At 38.0% G+C, this 25,264-nt stretch overlaps 2 protein-coding genes across 6 annotated transcripts; both read right to left on the reverse strand.

The window, feature by feature from the left end:
- Positions 1-4: 4 nt before the first annotated feature.
- Positions 5-3,683, reverse strand: LOC100257217 (strigolactone esterase D14). 3 transcript variants are annotated; one of them, XM_019221590.2, is made up of 5 exons: positions 3,588-3,683; positions 3,413-3,462; positions 3,089-3,291; positions 778-1,161; positions 5-623 (listed from the first exon to the last, which is right to left on the reverse strand). In XM_019221590.2, exons 3-5 carry the CDS (start codon positions 3,274-3,276, stop codon positions 191-193), a joined length of 1,005 nt encoding a protein of 334 aa, XP_019077135.1. In that variant the 5' UTR covers positions 3,277-3,291; positions 3,413-3,462; positions 3,588-3,683; the 3' UTR covers positions 5-190. The 3 variants fall into 3 exon arrangements, with proteins under 3 accessions (XP_019077135.1, XP_002276657.2, XP_059595273.1); XM_002276621.4 differs by having other exon boundaries at positions 3,413-3,602; XM_059739290.1 differs by having other exon boundaries at positions 3,070-3,291; positions 3,413-3,602.
- A 40-nt stretch (positions 3,684-3,723) lies between these two features.
- Positions 3,724-25,151, reverse strand: LOC100252096 (pre-mRNA-splicing factor prp12). Of its 3 annotated transcripts, none has more exons than XM_010655550.3 (15): positions 24,373-25,151; positions 20,613-20,747; positions 20,379-20,458; positions 20,142-20,225; positions 19,330-19,417; positions 19,021-19,181; positions 16,854-18,876; positions 15,214-15,524; positions 14,502-14,817; positions 14,246-14,401; positions 13,934-14,075; positions 13,459-13,535; positions 12,031-12,170; positions 5,310-5,427; positions 3,724-4,527 (listed from the first exon to the last, which is right to left on the reverse strand). In XM_010655550.3, the coding sequence occupies exons 1-15, from the start codon at positions 24,532-24,534 to the stop codon at positions 4,327-4,329; spliced, it is 4,194 nt and encodes a 1,397-aa protein (XP_010653852.1). In that variant the 5' UTR covers positions 24,535-25,151; the 3' UTR covers positions 3,724-4,326. The 3 variants fall into 3 exon arrangements, 2 of the variants coding, with proteins under 2 accessions (XP_010653852.1, XP_059595270.1); XM_059739287.1 differs by lacking the exon at positions 24,373-25,151 and adding an exon at positions 23,913-24,303; XR_009466469.1 differs by lacking the exons at positions 3,724-4,527; positions 5,310-5,427; positions 24,373-25,151 and adding an exon at positions 23,913-24,312 and having other exon boundaries at positions 12,135-12,170; positions 13,934-14,122.
- Positions 25,152-25,264: the final 113 nt, after the last annotated feature.

Consider the following 25,264-nt stretch of genomic DNA (forward strand, 5'->3'; position numbering starts at 1 on the left):
AAAATTGACTTTCACCAACACCCATTAATACACTACATTCATTTCAAAAGAAGGCAGTTCAGTTTTGACGATCCAACTTTGATGAAATCCTTAAAATGTCCAGAAAAGAAACAAAAATACGAAAGGAAACAAAAAAACATAGACACTTGAGCCAAACCTTAAATTCTAAGTTCTTAGATACAACCAGCTTCTATGGAATGGATAAAACTTGGTTTAAAGCATCCAAAAGCAAAGGGAAAGCTGTTAGCTGTGGAAAATGGCCTTGTGTTTCCAGTATCTTAACCGTAGCATCGTCACCAAGGTTTTCCTTCATGTAGCATGCGATGAATGTTGGAGCAACAATATCTTCTCTGGATTGGATAATGGTGCAAGGCACTTTAACTTGTGGTAGAACGAGTCTTAGGTCACTCAGGAAGACAGTTTTAGCGACACTAAGCACTATCTCCGGTTTCATCCTCCCCAAGCTGTACTCGAACTCAGCTATGGCTGCAGAGTTGTTGATGCCCACTGCCATGGGAACAAAATTTTGAACCCAAACTGGGAAATTTTCATTTATTGCTTCGAAGATTTTGTCGATATCTGATCTCTCAAATCCCCCATAATATCCTTCTGCATTTAAGTACCTACAAACAATTGGGAAGGTATTAGAATTGGAACTTTTGAGCTTTTAACAACAAACAAAATGACGGAGATGAAGGTGATTCATGGAGTAGGAGAAAAATAAATATGTATGTACATGGATACAGCAGCTAAGAAACATCTAAGTTTTGGTCAGACCTTGGAGAGCCACCTAGGAGGATAAGGTGTTCAAAGAGATCCGGTCTCTTTGTTGCAGCTATGCATCCAATCATGGCTGACATGGAATGACCCAGATAGATGGTCTTCTTCACATTGAGCTGATCAAGGAGGCATACCAAGTCTTGTGCGTAGGAATCGAAATTTGAGTACTTTTTTGGATCATAAAGGTTGGGATTTACGAAGATTAGATCAAAAACCACCACCTTGAAGTAGCATGCAAGGTAAGGGATGAGGTAGTGCCAAACAGACTGGTCAAAGCCAAACCCATGAGATAGAACTAAGGTTCGGGTGCCATTTCCATGAACAGTTGCATTTAGAGCTTCGATGATACCTCCTCCACTCTCACTCAGCATATCCATATTTCTGCCAACCAGTGCGAAAATGGAGCGAAGGATGAGGAACTAAAGATTTGCGTAGAATTTAGATATGTTCAACTTCAATGCCTTGGTTTACTTATATAGACATAGAACAACCATTTTTTTTTTAATATTTGAATGGTTTAGTATTCATGTACTTGGCATATTTCTATGTATCCTCATTGCTAAGTATTATTTATTTATTTTGTAAACATCATCCTAAGAATACCTTACAACTCATTGAAGACACGAGAATTAATGTAGAAAGTTGGGATGTTACAGAAAGTTGTGAAAAGAAGTAATGGGTATCCTCTTCTGTCATTGTCAAAAATTGGCCTCAAAGATCTTTCCTACTGCCCAGGAAAAGACAACTCAACGTAATTGCTAGCAGTGGGCTGCCGTAGACCCATTTTCTCAAAGCTATAGGTACATCAAGAAGCTACATATAACTTCATTTTAACTCATTGGTTCTCGGAAGTACTATAAATATAAAAAAATTAAAAAAGTTTTTTAAAAAAACAAATATTACTAAAATTAATTAAAAACTTATTTTTATATATCTGAGCTTAAATAAGTAAAATAAGTTTTAAATAGCATATAGAAATAATTGATAAACTTTAAATATATTTTATATTTTTTTCTTTTTTTTCTTTTTTTTCACACGTTTTTCAGGAACTAAATATAACCTTAGAGTTACTGGTTAATGGAACTTAACCAAACAATGTAAGCACTCAGAGAAAATACTTTGAAAAGAGATTGGATCAGTTGTAGTGAAGTGAATTTTACATCTTTAATCCTAACGCCAACTGCTAAAGATGAGATTTTGCTGTGACCACGCATGCATGCATCTGGGAGCCCAACACTATAAATGCAACCCAACAAACTTGTCGACCCAGAGTTTAATGGTGGTGTAAACTTTTTGAATTGAATGAGGGTGTCAGTTGGGGAGTGCCTTTCTCTCCTGCACTATCATAATTAATATTTTGGTTACGTGAAAAGCCTTAGACAGCTTTGCATTCATTGCTAGGTGGTTCCAAGAACCATTACCTCTTCCACAACTTGTGTGTTCCATGCTTCTTTGTACTCTTTTTGTCTCTTCCACGAGTTCAAAAGTTCTTAAGTTGCAACCACAGCCATGGGTTGACCAAGTAAATACTAAACCATCAATTTACTCTTAAAACTTAAATTACGAAATAATGGAGGTGAAATCTGAACTTATGACCCAAAATCAAAGGTCCCATATTATGACTTGGGTTAAAGTCCTAATACGCTTCAATCCAACCCTCAGATCAGGATTTCTCTTAAGCCTCACCTAAGATCAAGTTAGGGAAGGTCAGTCATGGGTGTAATGAAAACCATTCTTCAAACATCTATGTAATCACATTAACCAGACTGAGGATTATGCTTCCCCACTTTCTTAAAAATCTCCCAAGTGCTAACCCATTATAAGTTCTATACTGAAGCTTCAAGTCTTAAGACTAAGCTAAAATTTAAGGCCAGCTGGATTTGATTTGACAATTATTGGGTTTAGTGGGCAAATTTGATGGTTGAAAGTTCTAGTTGTTCACAAACAACCTCCTTATCTTGGCAGGCAAAAGGAAGGCTTGAGGTGGTCCCTTTCATTTAAAAGGACTCGGTTGTCCTATCTACAAAGAAATTATTTTTGGTGAGTGAAATCTATTCTCAGATTTTATTTTTTTTAACCAAAATGCTTGCCTTTCATTCTTGTAAAGGAAAAAAAAGAAAAAAAAAAACAACAAAGAACCTTGCATCTGAAGCTACAGAAACATATATGACAGGGCAGTCGCATGGCATACAATTTTTTAATATATTTTATTTAAATAAAATAGCTGTTATAAGCCATGCCAGAGACTGAAAATAGTAGTCAATGCACCATTTTTTCCCACCATCTTACCTTTGTTTAGGGGTCTTACCTTAATAGGCTCTTTGAAACTGCAAGATCTCTGTGATAGGGGGTAGCTTGTCTTATGCTGCGTATCTCCATCTTTGAGTTGGCAATCTGCAACTTAACTAACTGACAATGAAGAGCTTTGAAACTCTGGGAAAGGGGAACAAGGACCAGTTGAGATTTGAGACTTGGCACTCTTTCCCCTTCATTCATTTATCATCAACATTTCTACATGCACAAGAGATTAACCAAACAGATAGTCAATAGGGTATAACCTTCCTTGAAAAGGATTGTCAATGCAAACGACTCCCTAAAATTCAACCTCATAACTGAGGGAAAGAATTCTTACCAGGTAATGAATATACTCCCTGTTTCTCATTCATGATTCAGATGTTGCTCCTTGAATTAAGAAAGAATAGGATATCGAATGAGACTCCCAACACCAAGTGTCAGCCACATAGTTCACAGAGTCTTTCATTTGGCTCAAAATTTCAAATGAAGGTAGAAGGGCAAAAGATACAAACCCAATTGAGTAAGACTCAGCTCAATTCTGGGCTTTGCTTGTCTGTCCTGTATGTAATAAGCCTAGTAAATTCAAACTCCTCAACTGCCAGGACGAGGAGCTTTCAGAAACAAAAGAATCCAACCAGCATCCACTACTTCAAAATAATAAAAGTTCTATTAACAGATTATTTGTTGTTCTGTTAGCAAAGAATATTACAAAAATGGCTGCTTAGATAGCAGCCTGGAGAAGGAAAAAGAAATTGCATACATCTAAAATACAGACTAATTTCCAACACTAATTCCTTCTCTCTCTCTCTCTCTCTCTCTCTCTCTCTCTCTCTCTCTCTCTCTCTCTCTCTTTTGAGTTCTCAAATGCATTAGGTATTTTCCTGGGATTTGTAAATACAATACAATGGTAATGATATAAGGTCAAGTATTGATTAGATGAGGAAAATGACAATTTTACATGTTTTTCTCATATTTATTCACTGTGCAGGTTAGTTGTCCCAGTGGAGATGGCAGAAAGAATCTGATTTAGTGTATGGCCGTTGCTCTGAGGATTTTGAAAATGCCATCTTGCAGCTAGGTCTGTAATATATGGTCAACTAATTTCAGTCTCTTATATGGGCATTCATCCTTCGGCAAAAAGCTGGCAGGCACCTCAAAGACAGCATCCTTTTATTTTTTACATAAATGCTTCCTTGGTGGGCAGTTTGCAAATCAATTTTCACATCTCAAGAGCAGGACAAAACAAGATATTCAATTCAACGCATAATGAACTCGCTCAAGTAGTTGCACAACACGATTGACAGAGATTGGAGAAAGCAAAGTCTGCTTTGAACTTGATGTAACTGTCTCTAGTGATCCAAGAGGTAATGCTAACACAGCCTCTTGTTGCATACTCGTGAGCTCCAAGAACTGAGCAAGCATGTCGCCATCCAGTATCTTAGATACTCCAGCCTGTCAAATAAAAGAACCCCAAAAGTGGGAGAGAGAAAAAAATAAGAGGAAAAACAAATAGGTGGAAAAGAAAAGGGAAATGGTTAGAGGACAGGCAAAATAGTTGGAACCATATAATATAGTGAAGATTGATTTGATCAAACCAGGAAAAAAGAAAAAAGAAAACTTAAAACTGAACCAGGAAGATTAATCATTGCATCACTTAAAAGAGATGGAAGTTGCATAATCGCATTGACAATAATACATTCAAGATTCTGTTTTCTTTATAGAACAATATGAAAAAATTAATGCCAAAAGATCAACACAACCTGAAGATATTTTACAATGTACACCAAAAATGCTCTCTACCACATTTAAGTAAATAATAAAAACTATTAATGTAAAAGATGAAAACAAAATGGTCAAATTCATCTGATTGCACTAGGGACACAACATGGCTGGTTGGGACAGGTTACCAACCCGCCCCCATAGTCTGAATATGTTCCCATACCATCCCACATCCCAAACCTGCAGGCAAAGCGCAGGCAGGAAAATTGGAACACTACCCCAAATCCACTCCTATTTGATTTTTCCTTCCCCAAAGCCATACTATTAGAGCCAGGTCATTGAAAATACCTGTTCCATTGCCATACCTAGATTGTCCCAAATTCTATTTCCCAAAGACAGCTACCACTAGCTTGCTCACAGGTGTCCCAAAACCTATTTCTAATAGTTCTCAGATTTATATTTTCGTTAAAGCAAGAGAATACATCTAGAGAAAACAAAAACTAGAAGAAAATTACCTTTCTCACTGAGTTTTCACGGCTTCGAAACTCATTATGATCATTTCCGAGAATAGGAGCAGTCAGTTGGTGAACCGCAAGTCTAGCTTGTACAGCTTCTAAGAGCTCATGTTCTTCCCTACAAAAATATGATGATTTTTTTAATAAGCAACCAGAAAATATATATAAAAAGGAGAGGGTGGTACAAAATGGAAAGGCTAAAGTTCGCCAAAATACAATGAGAGTATACAAAGGAACAAAAATATGATGATGATCAAGTACAGAATTAGATTCCAGACCACAGAAACCAAAGAAGAAGAGGTAATCTAATGTAGCATTAAAACATTACTCATTATATAAGAATCCTTCTTTTTTGATCTTTACATCACATTAGGTTATTCAACAATTTTGTTTGGGTGCAAGCTCTTCTCTTCTTGAAACAATCCCCACAATTCTTTTTCTATCTTTGGGCAAGTAACAGTTATAGGTTTGGAATTGAATGGATAAGGTACATCAAGTAGAGCATTTTTTTTATTTTTGATAGTTAAACGCACAGAAAATTTTATAAATAAGAAGAGAAAAGGGCACCAAAAGGCCAACCCAAAGCATATAGGGAGTAAACAAGTGCCTCCCTACATACAAGACCCTTGCCTTGGTACAATGGATTAAAATATGATTAATAGACTCCTCTTCAACACAACAAAAATAATTTTGAGTTGATCCAAGGTTAGAACCTTCCCCCACGAGGCTTCTCAAGCAAAAAAAACCCACTTAGTGGGAACACAAGGGCTCATATGATGTTTGGAAACGGTACTGCACTTCTAGGTTCAAGAGCATCATAAAGGGACTTAACAAAAAATTTCCCGTCCTTAGCGTATTTCCATTGCATCCTATCCTCCAAATCAATCACTAGCCTCTTTCCTTGTAATGTCAAAAGGAACCTCTCCACCTCCCAATCATTGAAAGGCCTAAAGAACCAAGGATTCCACTCCCCCCTCCTCCCAACACCCTGCTACCCATGCCTCTTTTGAATCCACTAAGGCATACAAAGAGGGGAAAGAATCACATAGGACATTGTTCCCGCATCATTTGTCCTTCCAAAATCTCACTCTTCTACCATCCCCCACAAAGAAAACAGTTTTTTTAAGCAATAAAGACTCTTCTTTCTTAATTTCCTTCCATAACCCCACCCCATAGCCTTCCCTCACTTCTCAAGTACACCATCTTCCTCCTTCCACCCCAAACTTCCTACTAATATTATGCTTCCAAAGTGCCAACTCCATTTGCACAATAGAGCCCTATTGAGAGTAGAGAAACTTTTAACACCCAAACCACCCTTCCTTTTATCTAAATAGATAATTGCCCACTTTACAAGATGAGGCATCCTCTCTAAAGCTCCCCCACTCCAGAGAAAGTCCCTTCAAATTTGCTCTAATCTCAACCTAACAACTATTGGCATATGCATCAAAGACATGAAGTACATAGGCATGTTGGACAAAGTGCTTCGAATGAGAGTGATTCTCCCTTCTTTATAAATATATTGCCTCTTCCACATAGCTAGCCTCTTCCGAAACCTCTCCTCCACCCCATCCCAAACTGCCACAGATTTGTGTGGTGCACCCAAGGAGCCTCAAGTAAGTGGAAGGAAGCGCTCCCACTTTGCAACCGAGTTCAAGGGCCAAAATCCATACATTCTCTACTCTCCACACCGGTAAAATTTCACTCTTATCTAAATTGATTCTTAGCCCTGAAATTGCTTCAAACCACATTAACAACCAACTCAAAAAAAACCATCTACTCCTGGGAAGCCTCATAGAAAATCAGCATATCATCAGCGAACAGCAAGTGAGTAATTTGAGCCCCATTTCCACTCCTTCCGCTTATCTTACAGCTTAATAAAAACACCCCCCGCCCACTGCTCTATTTATGAGGCAACTTAAAGCCTCCGTCCCAATCACAAATAAGTAAGGCAATAAAGGGTTCCCTTGTCTCAATCCTTTAGTACTGTGGATGAAACCCGTCGGTGTGCCATTAACTAGAATAGAGAACGTCGTAGTGGATATACACTATTTTATCCAGCTTGCCCATTTCTCCCTAAAACCCATTTTCTGCATCACTACCAACAAAAAATTCCAATTAATGTGATCATAAACCTTCTCTATATCTAACTTGCACAACTCCCCACTCTCATTCCTTTTCAACATCGAATCTATGGCCTCATTAACTCTTAAGGCAACGTCAAGAATTTGTCTTCCCTCAACAAAAGCATTTTGGGACAAAGACACCACCTTACCCATCACCTTCTTTAACCTATTAGATAACACTTTTGTTGGCAAACTTGTACAATTCTCCCACCAAACTGATTGGTTTGAAGTCTTTAAGGTCATCCGCGCCTCCTTTTTTGGAACTAAAACCAAGAACTCAAGCTCCTTACAAATCTTCCCTACTCATGGAATTCTTTGAAGAAACCCATTACCTCATCTTTTACAAACTCCCAGCAAAACTATCAGAACGCAAAAGAGAGCCCATCTGGACCAGGTGCCTTGTCCCCATTCAACTCTAAAATGGTAGAGAAGACTTCTTCCACAGTAAACACTTCATCCAGTCTCGCTTCCTCTTCCCTAATTCTTCAAAGTCCAAATGCATTCAAACTAGGACGCCAATCACCAAGATCCATCAGCAAATTCTGGAAGGCTCTTAACCACACCCTTATGAATCTCTTGCTCTTTTGACATCCAATTCCCATTAATTTTGATCTTTGCCAAACAATTCCTCCTCCTATAGGAGTTAGTCATCCTATAGAAGAACCATATGTTCTTATCACCTTCCCTCAACCACACTTCTCTTGATTTTTGTCTCCAAGAACTTTTCTCCATAAGAGTCCACTTCTTGAAATCCTACCTAGCCTCCTTTCTAGTCTCCAACTCCTCCACCGATAAAGCTCTCAAACGCTATTGATCATCCCAAAAATGCACATTATCCAAAGCCAAACTCTTGTCAACTCCCACCTTCCCAAACACATCCTTGTTCCAGATTTTCAAATTGGTTTTTAAAGCCTTTAATTTTGTTACCAAGATAAAGTCATAGGAACCATTGAAATTGAAACCTTGCCACCAAATTTTTAGCAACTCCTTAAACTCCTCCTTTAGCCACATATTTTCAAAACAAAAAGGAGTTGGACCTCTCCTCACCCCTCCCCCATCTAACAAAATTAGAAAATGATCAGACACTGGCCTTGGAAGAGTGCATTGCACCACCCCACTAAAATGACTCTCCCAATCCTCAAAGACCAAAAACCGATCTAGTCTTGACATGGATTGGCCATTCAACCCAACAATCCAAGTAAAAGGGCCCCCTTTGCAAAGGGAGATCTTTCAAATCCAACTCATCAATCACCTCCAAGAATCTTCTCATAGAAGAAGACATTCTTTCTTCCTTTCTACACACTCTAAGGAATCTGATCACATTAAAATCGCCTCCAATGCACCATGGGGCATTCCACAAGCCACGAATGGCCCTTACGTCCCCCCAAAAGCTTTCTCTACATCTTTTCATGATGGGCCCATAAACACCCATAAAAATCTACAAGAAGCCATCCTCACAGTTTTTAAAGCAACACGAAATCAAAAATTGACCCACCTCCATTCCTACCAATTCCAACACTTTGTTATCCCAAAAGACTACCACCCCTCTAGCTACCCCCCAGCATTCACTACCCCTCATTCTAAGAATCTCCCCACTCCTAGCCTTTGCATCACCCCCAAGAACATATCCTAAATTTTAGTCTCCTGCAAACACACCAAATGCACTCTTTGAGACCTGATTAGGGCCTTGATTATCTTCCTCTTGTTTCTATCATTAGCTCCTCTTGCATTCCAAGATAAAATTTTTATGTTCATCTAAGGGTCGAAACTCTAGCCCCACCTCCTCTGACCAAACCATCTCCTCGCTCAAACCACTATAATTAATGGAACACTAATTTTTTCAGTTCATGTTCAAACTTCGTCGTCACTGAAATTCCCCTCTTTTTACTCTGCTCTCTTCTTTTCTTGATCCTTAGAAGCAAATTCAATATTTCCCCTTCAAAGCACTTGAAAATCCCAAAAACTTGTTGAACTTCACCAAACAACTGCCATCCCACTTACTACAATTCCCCCCTAATTCCTACAACCACCCCTCATCATCAATCCTTTCAGCACTACCCCCCACTCGTTCCTCAGCCAAATTCTTCTCCCCCTTTGATGCCATCTCCCATGCACTGCCATCAACCAAAATAATACTCAGCGGATTCTGATCCCCTGCACCATCTGTGGCAACCAACCCTCCTAGGCCAAAGGACCCACTCACCACCAAGGCCTGGCCAAAACCAAAAGAAGGAAGAGAAAAGGAAAGATCCTGAACCCCCACAAAGAATGAAGGAGAATTGCCGTACCTGGACGCCTCCGCCAACAAAGCTTCATCAGTAATCGCTGCCCTATCCACCACCCCAACGGTCTCTGACAACAAAACTTCCCTCGATGCCCCTCCAAAGAGGTCTTCGTCACCCCTTTCCTCTCGTTCCTTGCCAGTCGAAGATACCTCTGGTGCCCTAGCTTTAGAGACTGAAAAGGCTGGCCCTTTAAATAGTTCCCCTCCCACTAAGCCCACTTTCTCAAGCCCAAGACCCATTCCAAACCCCTCCTCACAGCCTACTAAAGGCTCCTTTGGGTGTTATTAATTTTTATTTTTATTTTTTTGATAGGTTATTCTAGGCGTTACTAATGAAGAGGCAATCTTGCCTTCTACAGTTCCAAGAGATCCTCAATCTCCTGTTTTATGCACAACAATGATATGCCAATTGGAAAGACTTTATAGAGGGATGAAGCTGGCTAAGCTCAAAGACAGAATCCAGTTGCCCTTGTACACATCACAATTTGTACACGTGGCATCTTATTTAATGGGCCCTTTCATGATGGATTATTATGTGGTAAATGTTTGTCAGGGTTGAAGATCGATTGAAAATATTGGGCTTACTGAAGGAGATCTTGAAACTGCAAAAGTTGGATCTCCAATTTAAACTGTAGCACTGTTTAATTTTTTATTTATTTACTTATTTATTTGATCAGATGTAGCACTGGTTGATTACCAGAATAGTTTGATTCTGGTTAAGCTTCTATTATGGAATATCAAGGCTTTCATGGGCAGAAGCATTGCAGAAGTCACTATTGTTTCAACAACTGCCCCACCTACATATCTTATTTACTATCCTGGTTGCAGAAGTAATACATAAGAGATGTCTTAAGAGGGGCATTATTTGAAAAATATTGAAATCATGAACTCAAATACAATATGATCTTGAAACAGTGATGATTTTGGAGGCTAGAGATAGCTTGCACAAGTTGAGACAGTGACATAATATGGTCTTTTTACCAGGTTTTTTGTCTACCAAAGTGGTTGGGTCACATGAATGAGGTTTTCTAGAAAGTATCTCCAGCATTAGATGACTTCATTAGGAAGGAACTTGGAGTAGGGAGAAGATACCGGGTGAATTTCAACAATGGTATCCAATATCTCAAAAAAGATTCCAAGGAGTAGTGGAGCAGCTTCTGAAACTGTGATATGGTTCCAAGAGTAAAACTGGACTTTGTATATAGAAGAGTTTCAATTCCTTGCTCCCTCAATCTAAGTAATACCAATCCTTTCATTTGTTGACATGGTAAGGCTAGGAGAATCTCCAAGCAGAGCGGTGTGGCATACTTAAATTCCTTCTAGACTCCTTTTTTCCTGGTTGAAAGCAGTAGAGAAGCTCTCAGAAAGACATCCCCTTATAGCTTGAAGATGGACCTCATCTGATCAATCTGAGATGTGCACCAAGTAAATGGAGTATCTTCTGATTCATTACTTCCTTAGGCTTGCTTTTTCAGGTCTGTTTAGTTTAGAGGCATGAAACACTGGTTTTCCCACATCCTATTATGGAGCTTTTTCTTCATCCCAGGAAAAATTTTGGATAATGGAGCTTGAGCTTTTTTTTGGACTACTTCCAGGGAAAAATCCATACATATTCAACTATGACTCATCTAGGAAGCTTATCATCTTTCTATGTTAGGACAGAATGATCTGATGCATTTCTGCCTTGCCCTGAACTGAACATCTTAACATGGTGGTAAGAAAGGTGACTTCTGAACCTATTTCCAGGTTTTGTTTCTGATCAGAGGTTTTTCTTCTGATTCATTACTTCCTTAGGCTTGCTTTTTCAGGTCTGTTTAGTTTAGAGGCATGAAACACTGGTTTTCCCACATCCTATTATGGAGCTTTTTCTTCATCCCAGGAAAAATTTTGGATAATGGAGCTTGAGCTTTTTTTTGGACTACTTCCAGGGAAAAATCCATACATATTCAACTATGACTCATCTAGGAAGCTTATCATCTTTCTATGTTAGGACAGAATGATCTGATGCATTTCTGCCTTGCCCTGAACTGAACATCTTAACATGGTGGTAAGAAAGGTGACTTCTGAACCTATTTCCAGGTTTTGTTTCTGATCAGAGGTTTCATTTTATGATTGGAACTTGACACTTTATCTGACAATGCACAATGCTGTCTCTCTGCATGGCTTGTAGAGTTGTACATCCCCTCTACCTTATTACACTATTCATTAATATATTGAAATTGTTCATAACATGCAGCTTCATTAACTAAAATGCCCTACAAACATCATTAAAGAAAAAAGAAATAGTAACAGCATATAAACCTTTAACACATACCTCGATATAGGAATAAGCATTATTATGCTTCCTAACAGTGTACCGGCCATAATACTGTTCTCCGAAAAGTCGATAATTGTATTAGAACCATCACAACCCTTCAAAACATCATCTGCTGGCAGCTTATATGAAAATGACCCCTAAATGGATGACATCAAGAAAGTTATTGGGACATCACCCAGAAAAGAATATGCATAAAGATGATAAAATCTTGTTTCCTGAGCTTTGAAATAAGACTAGAGAACAAGAAGAAAATAGTTCACTATATGCATTAAAAATTTTCTTAAATTAGAATCTCCACACCACAAAGCAGTCTCAGAAACAAAACAGCATACCAGAAATGACCTTTCAAGTACTAAATAAGGGCTGAACCAAACTGAAAGTGATTGCTGTTTTTGTTAATTAACAATCCTCCTAAAACCTTAAGCTTTTAGGAAAATTACTAGTTCAATATCATATCAGAGCTTAGTTTCGAGGGAGGTCATGTGTTCAAGCCTCACCGCATATTTATTTTCTCAATTTATTGAGAAAGCCCAAAAGAGGCTAATTGTGGTTCTTTGCTAATGGACCCTGTATATCTCTCCATGTGTAAGTATAGGGCTGTGCGTGAGGGAGGATATTAAAGAGAATGAAATGCATTGTGGACCTATATCCTACAAGCTTAAGCTTTTAGTAAAGTTGATTGTTTAACATGGTATTAGAGCATCGTTTGGCTAGAGGTCATGCAGTCAAACCTTACTGCATGTTTATTCCCTCAATTTATTAAGCTCACAAAGAGACTACTTTATTTATCCAATTTATTAAGCCCACATGTAAGCCAAAGGAGGCTACACATGATGGAGAGTTTTAGAGTGCATCATATACATTGTAGGCCCCATTCCTACAAGTGCTTTTAGGAAAATTGGTAGTTCAACAGTTTTGAACTACATGTCTTTTCTCCAATCACCTATTGCCACTTATCCTCTCAGAAGTACCTTGCTTCAATTTCAAAGTAGAAGCACCTTACTATCATAATACTTTTCTCATTTCTAATCAGGAAGTAGAAATAGAAAGGAAGTAGAATTACCATGCAAGATAGAGTGGTGTCTAATGGTTTCATAGGATTACCATGTCCTGACAACTATGTATAGATAGTTTATACACTATGTTCAATGTATGCAACATGTTATTAACCATATGTGCTAACATAAATTTTAAAGCCAAGCCTTCTATCACAAATCTCATTACCTAAATGGGAAATTCAATCTCATGCATTTCATTCTCAATGGTTGGTTAATAGTTAAGGTACCAGGAACAATGCTCTAGCCATTTCCAGCTAGATCACTGACCACATCCTTCACCTTTTAAAAGAGTAAACAATTACAAGCAAATCTGCGACAAATTACTAAAAGCCCTGTAAAACAGCAAGCACATTAATACAGGACTTACCTTCTTAATGCTCATGGCTATCTCCCCCATATAGTATGAACAATTCAATGTTAAATTGCATTCTGGACTTGCATTATCTGGACATGAAATTATAAGAAATTTAAAACCGTGCAATTCTTAATGGAAACAAAGTTTTAATAATAATAATAATAAGAAGAAGAAGAAGAACAACAACAACAACAACTATAAGCTTGCTAATCCAACAGGACTCAAAATAACATAGTAGTGCTTCGGCAACAAGTCTGGTTTAGAAACTACAATCTAAGCAGGCCCCAATAAATTATAGCTACAGAGTTTGACCAGGTAAACAGAACCTAATAAAACCACGCCATACCAACATGAAGCAGAAATGCAACTTGCTCTATACAAAGGGTCAATTAGCAGGTCAAAAATCAGAAAAGATACTGGATGATTTCGTCAGGCAAGTAAATATGACGCTTCAGTCACAGAAATGAGGTTTAAATTACAAATTTACCTTCTAAATGGTTTGAACATGACAGGACAGCAATGCTCCCTTTGCGATCTGAAACAACAGCAGTATCAACATCCATGAGAATACAATCAGCAACCAATCTCTGCTCTGGGTCACAGTAAAGCTGCTCAAGTTTCCTGGAATCCTGAAGAGCAAAAAAGCACAGTGGACATGAAGGACAAGCCTCAGGCACTAATCTGATTTATTCAAACAGGAAAGCCCATGAAAATAAAAATAGGCAGGGAATTAGCAATATATTTAACAAAAAGTTACAAGAACTGAAATTACAGACAGAAAACAGCAATTTTTAGTCACCTCATGATAGGAATAGAAAACAACACCATCACGGCAATCACCAACAGCAATTCTAGTAAAATGTGCTGTCAAAGACATTATCATGAAGCGTGTCCTTCCAACAGCAAACCTTCTTACTCTTTGAGGGTTATCATTTGGAAAACCACATACATAAAACTGACAGAAGAATACAAATATCTTCATCAGAAATAAACATGCAATAGACCATAGTTGTCCTAGCATCTTAAAAGGATCAAAGAAGAATTTTGCAACTTACCGAGTTACCAGCAGATGCCAAAAAGTAACGGTCAAGATAAGGACAGATAGCAAGTACCATCCCAGGCCATGTGGCTGTGTAAGCCAATCGCAGCTGCCATGCTTCACTTTCTTCAAGCCTGACTCCATCACAACTAGTATCATCAGGACTGCTGCAAAGGCTACTGCCTGATAACTGTTCAGCAGCGTATCCAACAATTTCACGAAATGGTGATGTTCGCTGGGAAGATGACCCTGCCTTTGAACAAAATGTCATTGAACCACTATCTGAATTTTGCATGTGTTCAAGGCAGAGGACAATTAGACGGCCCTTCGTACTGTGGAGAAAACATCCACTTCAGGCATATATAGAGCTAATAATATGGCATTCATTACACATACGCATCAATTTACAAATAGGTTTGGCATGAGGACTCAACAAAAACGATCAGACATACATAGTCAAAAACGATGAGATTTTACACTATTACAATAGTGATACGCCAATCCAATAATCATATTGTAGGTTTTCAAGGTACAATTTGTAGGATGCCAAAAGGAAGTTGGTTTCATCAACTTTCATGTCTAACTTGAGTCCACAAGTTGAGCCATTACATGTTCAGCCCATATTTTTCTACCAAAGGAGTAGGTTTTAGGAGTTCAAAAATCATAAACTCATGGCAACTAACATCAATTAGAATTATAGAATGTGGAATATGAGATAAATGATTAACCTTTCAGCTTCACCACTGGGCATCATAGCTGGACCAGAAGACAGACTGGTTCCAATCACCAAAACCTGTTCGTTTACAACCCTTACCAACTCCATGGATTTTCCAGTTTCCCCAAGTTCAAGTTTAAAAGATGAAAGCACAGATCCACTAAGAGGATCAACACAACAAATATCGGATGAATATGTATCTTGACTCAATTCGGTCCTCATCACAAGCAATAACCTGCTTTCACTATGATATAAAACCTTCCTTGGAGTGCCTCCAAGATAAAATTTCTGCACATTAAGCCTCTTACTATGCACCATCTCCACCTGCAGCATAACATGATCAAATATCACATAAGTTGATTCTGCAGTGCAGACTAGTAAAATATAAACATGTTAATTCAGCATAGAGGCAGCAACAAAATAAACAACTGCAGAAACATTAATTACCAATTCCCAGATCAAACTCAAAATGTTTATCATCATATGTTAGCACACCAGCTTATTGGATCAAACTCAAAATGTTTATCATCATATGTCATCATCATTATCATTATCATTATCATTATGCAGATCTCAACATTATTATTATTATTATCATTATTATCATTATTATTATTATTATTATTATTATCATTATTATTGATAAAGAATCAAATTATATCAAAAAGAGTAGATCTGAAAAAGTATGCCAACAAGATATCTCATTTGTGGACAGCGAAAAATTTCCCAAAGATTGTGAAAGTTTGTACTGGTATGACAGAATGTGTTAAGAGGCACTGAGACCTAAAGAAAACAGATTTGAAGGAACGATATATGAATTCCTACCAGCATGAATGTTAAAAATAGAGACTTTGCTAATTCTCACCAAATCAAGACCCCACTATGAGGCTGATCAAAAATAAAAATTGGTTGCTCATGCAACCTGGTGATATCAGGACAAGGACTCTGCACCCTGTCTTAAGGAAGGAGGTGGTAAGGATTGCCCTAATTATCATATTAGGTGATAGGAAAGAAAGTTTGATCTTAGATTTCCATATACTAAGAGTAGACTGTAGACCTAAAAATAGGCACTAGAGGTATAGATATATTAATCCAGTCAAGCAGGTAGATACTCAAAATAAAATAACTAATATAGTCATAATATGAGTAACCAACTCAATGGGCAAAACTACCAAGGTAGAATGCTATGGGGGCAAGCTATTGTATATCCATTGGGGAACAAAACATAAATATCAAATTCATTTATTTAACTGCAGAAAATAATTTGTGAATAAGGGAACTCTAAAAGGCAGCCCTTTTCATGAGATTGAGAAAAATAAATTATCGTACAATGAAGTGTTTCTAGATGGTATGTTATAAAAGTTATATACGAACATGTACACATTTAGTAAATTAATATAAACCTTAAGAAAAGCAGGAAACAAAAAAATTGAAATAACATTAAATAAAAAATTGAACATAACACTAAATAAGGCAAATATATTGTTATAACAGTTGCAGTAAACATGATTCATTTTTAGTGACTAGGCTTGACTGAATCTTTTACACATAGTTATAGAATAGATTATGATAAGCAGAAAAAGAAAAACAGCATAATTAACTAAAGCTAAATATCCACAACAGCACAAATATACAGCAGATAAGAGACCTTACCAAATGTAGACTATTTTCCGCAACAAATAATATTCCCATAGGGCATTCCATGGAACATACGGGAGTTACATGGGTTGAAGGTTGAAATGAGATGGAAGTATATGAGAGGCTGTGCCTCGCACTCTGCAATAACCAAGGCCTATCACTGAGAGCAATAATATCAGCCTCAAGCGAATCACTCAGAGGAACCAGGAAAACAGGAGTAATGCCAATACGACGGATCGCAATTAATTGCAGATTAACAGGACTGTTGATATTTGTCTCTTCTGATAAATTAATAGCACACATTTGTGGGCCAATAGAATTTGGCGCCATCATATTTGATAAATTAGTATCAGCATCATTTACCGAACAGGAACTCACAGATGGGCTGTGACTGGATAATTCTGATGAGAACACCATAGAGGCAGCAGGCAACTCAAACCGAAGAAGCATTCCATTTCTCAAACCTGAAAGAACATAAAATCGATCAACTAGAACAAGTCTTGCGTCCTGAGGGACACAACCACTAACAGCAGTTCCCAATGTATTTGTTAATGAAATGGCCCCAGAAGCAAGAATTCTAAGGCCTTCATCAGGTAGGAATGACAAAATCTCCACTGAAGGCTTATGAGTGCCAATGACAAAGATTCGACCAATATTTACCCCAATCAGTAGGGCAGCTGCACTGCTATTATCAACTAAATTACTGAGAAAAGTGGACGGTTTTTTATCGAAATGTTTATGAGGTATGGAAATGCAGGATACTTCATTTTGCAATCTCACATGCTGCATCTCATATATTTCATATTGATATGCTGATACTGATCTGACCCCAAGAATAAATAAGAAGCATGGACTCGAAGTTGCGACAACAATTAAATTATATCCAACTGCCCCTAGACTGATGCTTATATTTTCTGGAAACCAAGATGTACAAATTGGAGAAGCCAATGGAATGCCTTCAGGATGTGCAACTGTTGTGGGCAAACAGAGTTTAACCCCATTTTTGTGGATCTGGACCAGCAAACCATCATCCACAACACCACATGCCAAAGTAGAGACATCAGGCTGAAATCCAACTGAATCAGTCACATCAGTAAAACTTAAACCAACTGATAATACCCTAGTCTCTTCAACAAATGACAGCACAAGAAAAGAATGATAAGAATCAATAACTTTCATTTTAACAGTCCAAGTGCCAGTTATGCCTTGATAAATTGGGGCAGTCCTCAATAGCTTTTCCACACTGATGCCACTCCGTATGATCCTTAATGATCCCTCTGGTGTCACTCCACAGCAGGCAAACATTTGATCATGTTCCTCATCATGGCAATCTACAACAGACATATCCAGGATTGGAGCAATGTTTTGAATAGGACTTCTGTAAACCAGCCTTCCCTGTTCCAATTTCAGGACCATCCCATCCCCCATCTCTACAAGTGCAGCAAGAAATCCGCCTGCAAACCACAAAAGTGCCTTGCAGGATAGACCTCTATAAAGACAATCAGATAGATTAACTTTAGGGCCATCAGAGTCAAAAGAAATTTCAATCATAAAAAGTTCTCCTGTATCTACACAAAATATCATCCTCGAATTTTTTTCATTTCCTGGTTCCCAACTCAATGCACAGACATGTTTGGAGGTTGATTTTACCATGCCACTGTCACCATCTACATTCATAGGATCATCACCTTTAGCAACATAATCCTTCAGCTCTAGCAAGGCACTGGCAGCAACATTAAAGATGCCATCTTCATCACCATCATGTACTCGACATGACTCTTCAGCAAAATTCTGCTCAACTGAAGTGGGTAAAATATTTAAGCTTGTCTTATAGACACAACAAGGGTTGTGAGCATCCCTAAGATCCATCAGAAGAGCATCACCAATCCTGAACAGAAAGGCAAATCCATATGAATGAGGAACTTCAACAATGCTATGAGCTACATGTCCAGCTTCAGCATACTGAGAAATAACACGAACAGCATTTTCAATAATAATCCATTCCAATAAAACCAGCTCAGTCAAAACCGCCCCCCTCCTGCACTATCAGAAATTTAGTAAGGAGTTAGGTTAACCTCAACAGAACACAAATGAAAAGACATGAAAATTCTTCTGCTTTTCAGTGATCTGAACAACTGGTTTATGACTACAGATTCTCTATATTCACAGTCAATTGGCATACCTATTTAGAATAATTGCTAGCACAGGGTTGTACCCACCACTGGGTTGATTAAGATCTTTTGAAATAAAGCACATGCTCCATATGGTACCAGATATACTGGTTCTGTGGACACTTCTAGCTACGCCTGAGTCCCCTTCTATTTCAGGAGGATAGAATATTCTCTGAAATCATGGCATATAGGAACCATCATCAAATGAAATCTGCATCTAATCACAATAAAATCTGTACAATTGAATAAATTGCTTTTCCAATATTGACAGCAATGTAAATATGTTCTAAAATGTGATCAAACTACCATAGAAATTCAACCTTATCAATGATATCACTGTCGGTAGCCATTGAAATGGAGAACATGGCCAATCGATCTTCATATGCACTAGTGGCAATAAAACAGCCGCTGAGTGGGGTAGGGGGGAAAAAATAAATAAATAGCAGTTAGGAACATTAATAGGAATTCAAAATGCAAAACTTATTATTTTTCCCTTAAAACCTGATTCACAGAAGCAAATTGATAAAGGGCCTATTTGGCACAGCTTTACAAACACCTACTGTCCCTTTCTACAGTTGAAAGAATTCTGCGTTGTGTTCAATCACAATCAAAGCACTTCAGAGCAAAAGAGGGTCAAATCCTAAAAGCTCTTTTCTGTAGTGGAATGCATTTGCAGAAGAGCTTTCAGCAAAAAGTTTCAGAATTTAAAATTGTTCACATATTAAATAAAAAATTTTCTTCACACAAATTTTTTCACAAAAGCACTTCACTAGAAGCTACAGATACACCAAACAGAAACATGCACACATGTACAGAACTTAAACACAAAGATTAACTGGGAAGCTTTGCGACCCTATTCCAAGAAAACCACTGCAACAGCACTCAAATTAGAAACTTGAGATATGTAATTGGGCCAATAGCATCATCCTACTATGTATTAAGGACACATGCATGTATATTAACTACATGGATAGCTATCTATGTACAAAATAATCAACAAAGAAGACACTGCTTATCAATAGACAAATAAGTGTGTTTTGTAACTAATCTCAATCCCATTTTAATTTATCTCATCACCTTGCATAAACCAAAACACTCTGTTTAGATCCTTTAAAAAAAAAATGACACTTACTTCGAATCAATAGCCAGCATTTGTCCAAGCTGGTTCCTCAAGTTTCCTGGACTGGAAAGCTGAACATGTGTCACTGGGAAAAACCTGGCCCAACAAACAGTATACAAGGACGTTAGGTAATCCATCAGAAAAGGCAACATATCATCCAAGATCAACATAGGAAATAACAAAGCCCATGCTGGGCCCCAACCTATCCTTTCACTATTAAAGAATGAGTAAGGAAGAAAAATAGAAAACCTGTGCATTTCGTTGCAAAATCTGAGAAATGAAAGCTTCCCAGAATCAGAAACAACGACCAAAAGATCTCTACCTTGCATCTACAACATGAAAAGGGGGAAAAAGTATTGAAAATAATCAGGTAAATACTTATTCATGGCAACCTCCTCCTATCTTTACCTTCATAATGTGATTAAGTGAAAACTACAAGCAGATGACTAATACTGTCCATTACTAATTAATGAATTAGAAGACCTGTAGATTTTGATGGTGGAACCTCTCATTCCAGCGTAGAACAGCAAGATCTTTAATTGTGCCAAATACAGCTTGCTCACAAACAGATTGTACAATCCCATCTTCACCAATTATTACCAACTCTAGGGATGTCTCCTGAATGAAATACCATCAAAGAGTGACGGTTAAATTTAAGCCACCAAGGTGTATGAAGAAAGGATCTAATAACTCTTCAATACTCAGTTAACAAATTCCACAGTCAGATGAGAGTTACTTCATAAAACTTTTTCTCTGTAAGTAACAGATAACAATAGCATTAAACAGGGTGCAAAGGAGGTGCAACACAAGCACATAGAGAGTATGCAGGAAGAAGTCACTTGGAAAGAAAGAAAGAGTAAAATAAGGGAAACAATAATATACAGGATCGTAACATGAACTGAAGCAGAGGATACATTCCTAAATAAATCAGAAAGAGTGCCAGAAATGAAAGATCTACAAGGTTCAAGGACAAAGTTGAGGAGAGAACAAACAAAGAATCAAATGCCAGCTCCTAAAGCTTCTACTCTGATGCTTCAACTACCCATTTCTCCTATAGTTCCCAAAATGAACAAGACAGAATCGGCCTTCCAAATATTCCACCACCCTCACTCACAAATTCTCCATGCCAGCTAGCCATCATCAACTTCAAGGTTCTTGGAACTCAGTGAATCCAAGAAAGTCAACCAAAAAAAACAAAAGGAGAAAAAAAAGGAAATAAACATGCTACAATTCCCCAGAAACCACACAATGAAGCATCAAATCATCCATAGTCTCACCATCCTCCTTACACATGCAGCACCAATTTGGAATTATTCTACCTCTTTTTATGTTTTTTGAAAGATAAAAGCAATTGTATTAAGAGTGCCTAAAGATGAGCACCCAAAAGTATACACAATGTATAGAAGGCACCTTGGCCAAAAAAGAAGAGGAATACACAAAGGCCCTCACCTCAGACCACGAGCTAAAACCTACATGCACCCTAAACCAATCCAAAAAGATGTACAAAAAAAGGACCGTAAAATAGCTTGGTCCACCAATTTGGAATCTTCAAAGGCTCTTCTAGTTCTATCCTTCTATAAGGTCCAAAATAAGCACAAAGGAACCATTCTCTGTACCTTCTTCCTTTTCTTCCCAACAAAAGTGCCATGTTAGATGAGTATGGCATCCTTGACTAAAGATGGCATCACCCACTGAAGACCAAAAAGAGCAAAAATAAGCTATCAAATCATGGTTGCCTTAGGTCAATGAAGAAACACATGATTCACCGATTCCTCCTCTCCTTAACACAAAGAGCAACCACTTGGAACAAAGCAGCCCCTCCTTTTTAGCTGATCTAGAGATAGAATCCTTCCCCATACAGCTTCCCAAGCAAATAAACTAACCCTTTTCAGGACCCAAGGGTTCCACATAATGCTTAAAAGGAACACACTAGTGTTGCAAATTGCTAATCACCAAGTGATGACATCCTCAACCCCCCTTCTAATCACCTGCCCTTGCAACCTCCTGAAAGAAGCTTCCAGCCTTCCCATTTCTCAATCATTATTACGTCTTGTGAATACTGGATTCCAATGCCCCACTTCCCCCACCTGCTCCCACAACTAGTCTACCCAAGCATCTTTAGCGAAGGCTAATGAGAACAAACTTAGAAAAGCCTCTTCCAAGAAGTCCTCTCCACACTACCTATGCTTCCAAAATTTCACCCTTCTATCATTCCCTACCCTAAACATGACCCTTTAGCTAAACTCCATGATGGCCTTCCAAAGACTCATAGCATAACATTCCCTAGAAGCTTCAGGACACCCACCCTCCCCCTTCCTTTCCATACTTACCTACAATCACCTATTTCCAAAAATACTCATTCTGATAAGCAAATCTCCAACACCATTTTCCAATAAGGATCTTATTCACCATAGACACATTTCTAATTCTCAAGCCCCCATCCTTTTTCTCCATGCAAACAATTGACCACATTATCAAGGATTTGTGACCTCTTATCTTCTTTGTTAATTTAATTTTTTTTAGTAGGCAATTAGGAAATGCATTAACGGCACCAAGCAAACAAGTGCACCAAGTACATGCATGAAGCAACATATGCAACAGGCTCCTTGTTTATTAGATAATACTCCAACATACCCGAACTAGTCCCATGGATGCAGCGCAGCCCCCCATACACCTAGACCTTTACTCTTTGAATGTGACCCGTGAAATCCAATTCTGTCTTGATTTTCGACCATGAAGAATAAAACCCCTAAAACAAAAAACACTCCCTCCTTTCTTTTTTATCTTTTTTCTTCTTTCTTTTTTACGAGAAACAAAAATATTTTCATTAAAAGAGTAAACAAGAAAAGGATGAGAAATCCTTCCCTAAATACAAAAGAAGAGAAGAGAAAAATAATCCAAAAGACAACAAAACATCCCAACATTACTATTTTAACCCTTTTGATCTACATATCAAAATTCAATCAAGTTAAGTTAATACGATTGAGAATGGACATGAGTATTTAAAGATCCTCTATATCCAAATCAATGAGGTTTCAACAAAAGCTAAATTTCCAAGGAAGAGAGGAAGAGAGTCCTAAGATGAATGAGAGTGATAGGTTAACACTACCTCCTCTTTATCCACCATGATTTGAACAAATTTGGAAACCACACTTAGAGAGGCTTCATCCCCTCCAAACATCTGCTCATTACCTACCTTAGATCCACAATGAGCTTTAATTGGCCTTTACCCTTGCTAATTCCTTTCCAAAGCCCAACCCCATATGAACCCTTATAACGTTAACCCCACCCCTTCCCCATGCTTGCTCCCCTCCTTCTCTGCATTGACATTTCCATAGCTATTTTCCAATTCCAACTACCATTCCCCATGTTTGCCTGTCCTTATCCTCTACTTCCTATTGAACACACTCCAAAGTCAGCCGAGGTCACACACTTTGTCATTCAGTTCTTGTGCACCACTACATGTAACTTTTTTTAGGCAATCAGAAATATACTAGCAATCCCCAGGAAACGGGCTCACTAAAATTCACATGAAGTATACTATAGGTGCACTAAAAGACGGATGAAGTATACAATAGATGCTAGAGAGCACGCAAAAAGAAGAGAAACAAAAAAGCAACTCTCCACCCTACTTGGGGCTAAGCCAATCAACAGAGCCAACCATGGTTTTTGAATAATCATCTATGCACATTCTAACATATTCCAAACAAATTACACATAAAAGAAAAGACTTGATTGCTTGATCTCTCTGATCAAATTTTCAAACCACCTCCTTTTTCTCACCTTCCATATACTCCAAAAAGCTTCCGCTTCTTCCCACCAAAGGACCCATGCCAGCGCAAGAGATTCCCTCGCTGCAACGTGAAAATAGAGGCACTTAAAACAGAAAGCTCCATTGTTCTGGCACTGCACAGTGTCATCAAACAGCCCCTTACTCTTCCTATCAATTCCCAAAAGCCACCCCCGTTGGAAAACCGATTGCATCCAAACAAACAAACCACACCAAAAGCTACACTAAACGTTTTCAATTGCAAATTCCAACTCAAACAACATCCAGCCCTAAACCAACAAATTAGATTCACAACTTCAAACCGCACGCAATCAATCGCACAATCCAAGAAAAATAAAAGACGAATAAAAACAAAAAAAACAAAAAAAAAGAAGCCGAAAATTTCATGACTTTGGAGAAAACCGTGAAACTTTTCAGGAAAAAATGAAAAAAAAAAAAAAAAAAAAAAAAGACCTTGCCGAAAACGATGTCGCTGAAGGAAGGAGAGCGGATGCGGCCGTGAACGACATGGAGAACGACACTTCCTTTGAGAACGCACTTGGCTAGATAGTGGGAGTCATTGTTAGAGGCTGATCGAGACTTGGTAGATGAACATTCTTCCTCAGCAACCGCCATTTACGATCACCTTTGAAATGCTAGTTTTTTTTTTTCCGGAACAATTTAGATTTCTAGGGTTGTTCAAGGTTTCTACGAAAAGCGAGTGGGTACATTTGCGTTATGTACAGAGAGAAATAGAGAGATGAAGTTGAATCAAGAGGCGGTGTTGACACACCACTCTCACCTCAAAACGCATCGTTTTGATTCATCATTTTGGTATGGTTTAACGTTTTTCCAAAAAAAATTGGAATTTAATAAAGTATAATCAAGAGGCTGTGTTGGGACACCACTCTCACTTCAAAAACGCACCGTTTTGATTCATCGTTTTGGACGGTTTAACGTTCATTGAAAAAAAAATTGATTGACAATAGGATATTCATTTTATAAAATACTGATCTGCAAATTTCATTAGACTTGACCGATGCATCATTGATTCAAATCCTACTTGCTATCCGCATACAAAAATGTTTTCATCTTACCTATATGCCCAAAAACCTAATTCTAGGTCACTTTCCTTTTGTTTTACTTTTTCTCTCATTTCTCTTTTTGTTCTTCTTCCGTGAGAGAGAGAAAGAGAAAGCTCACCATGCTATCTGATATATATTTTTTAGAGTTAGGGTATACCTAATCCTTGTGCTGGGATTTTCAAAGAAACTCGCTTGTAATGAATAAATATTAAAAACTAGCTTGTCATCTTTTCCTTTTGTAAATCTATTTGCTTCATTGACAGCAACATTACTAGATTAAA

The sequence above is a fragment of the Vitis vinifera genome, chromosome 8 (assembly GCF_030704535.1).
Source record: "Vitis vinifera cultivar Pinot Noir 40024 chromosome 8, ASM3070453v1".
NCBI lineage: Eukaryota > Viridiplantae > Streptophyta > Magnoliopsida > Vitales > Vitaceae > Vitis > Vitis vinifera.

Excerpts from the sequence above, each read along its gene's own strand:
- LOC100252096 (XM_059739287.1), bottom strand. The coding sequence starts at position 24,113 with ATGCAATCGGTTTTCCAACGGGGGTGGCTTTTGGGAATTGATAGGAAG. Across the intron at positions 20,459-20,612 it reads TCCACCATCAAAATCTACAG|ATGCAAGGTAGAGATCTTTT; the intron begins GTCTTCTAATTC and ends TTCATGTTGTAG. Across the intron at positions 14,076-14,245 it reads TTTTCTATTCCTATCATGAG|GATTCCAGGAAACTTGAGCA; the intron begins GTGACTAAAAAT and ends TTTGCTCTTCAG.
- LOC100257217 (XM_019221590.2), bottom strand. The coding sequence starts at position 3,276 with ATGAATGAAGGGGAAAGAGTGCCAAGTCTCAAATCTCAACTGGTCCTT. Across the intron at positions 1,162-3,088 it reads GTTTCAAAGAGCCTATTAAG|AAATATGGATATGCTGAGTG; the intron begins GTAAGACCCCTA and ends ACTGGTTGGCAG. Across the intron at positions 624-777 it reads CTCCTAGGTGGCTCTCCAAG|GTACTTAAATGCAGAAGGAT; the intron begins GTCTGACCAAAA and ends AATTGTTTGTAG.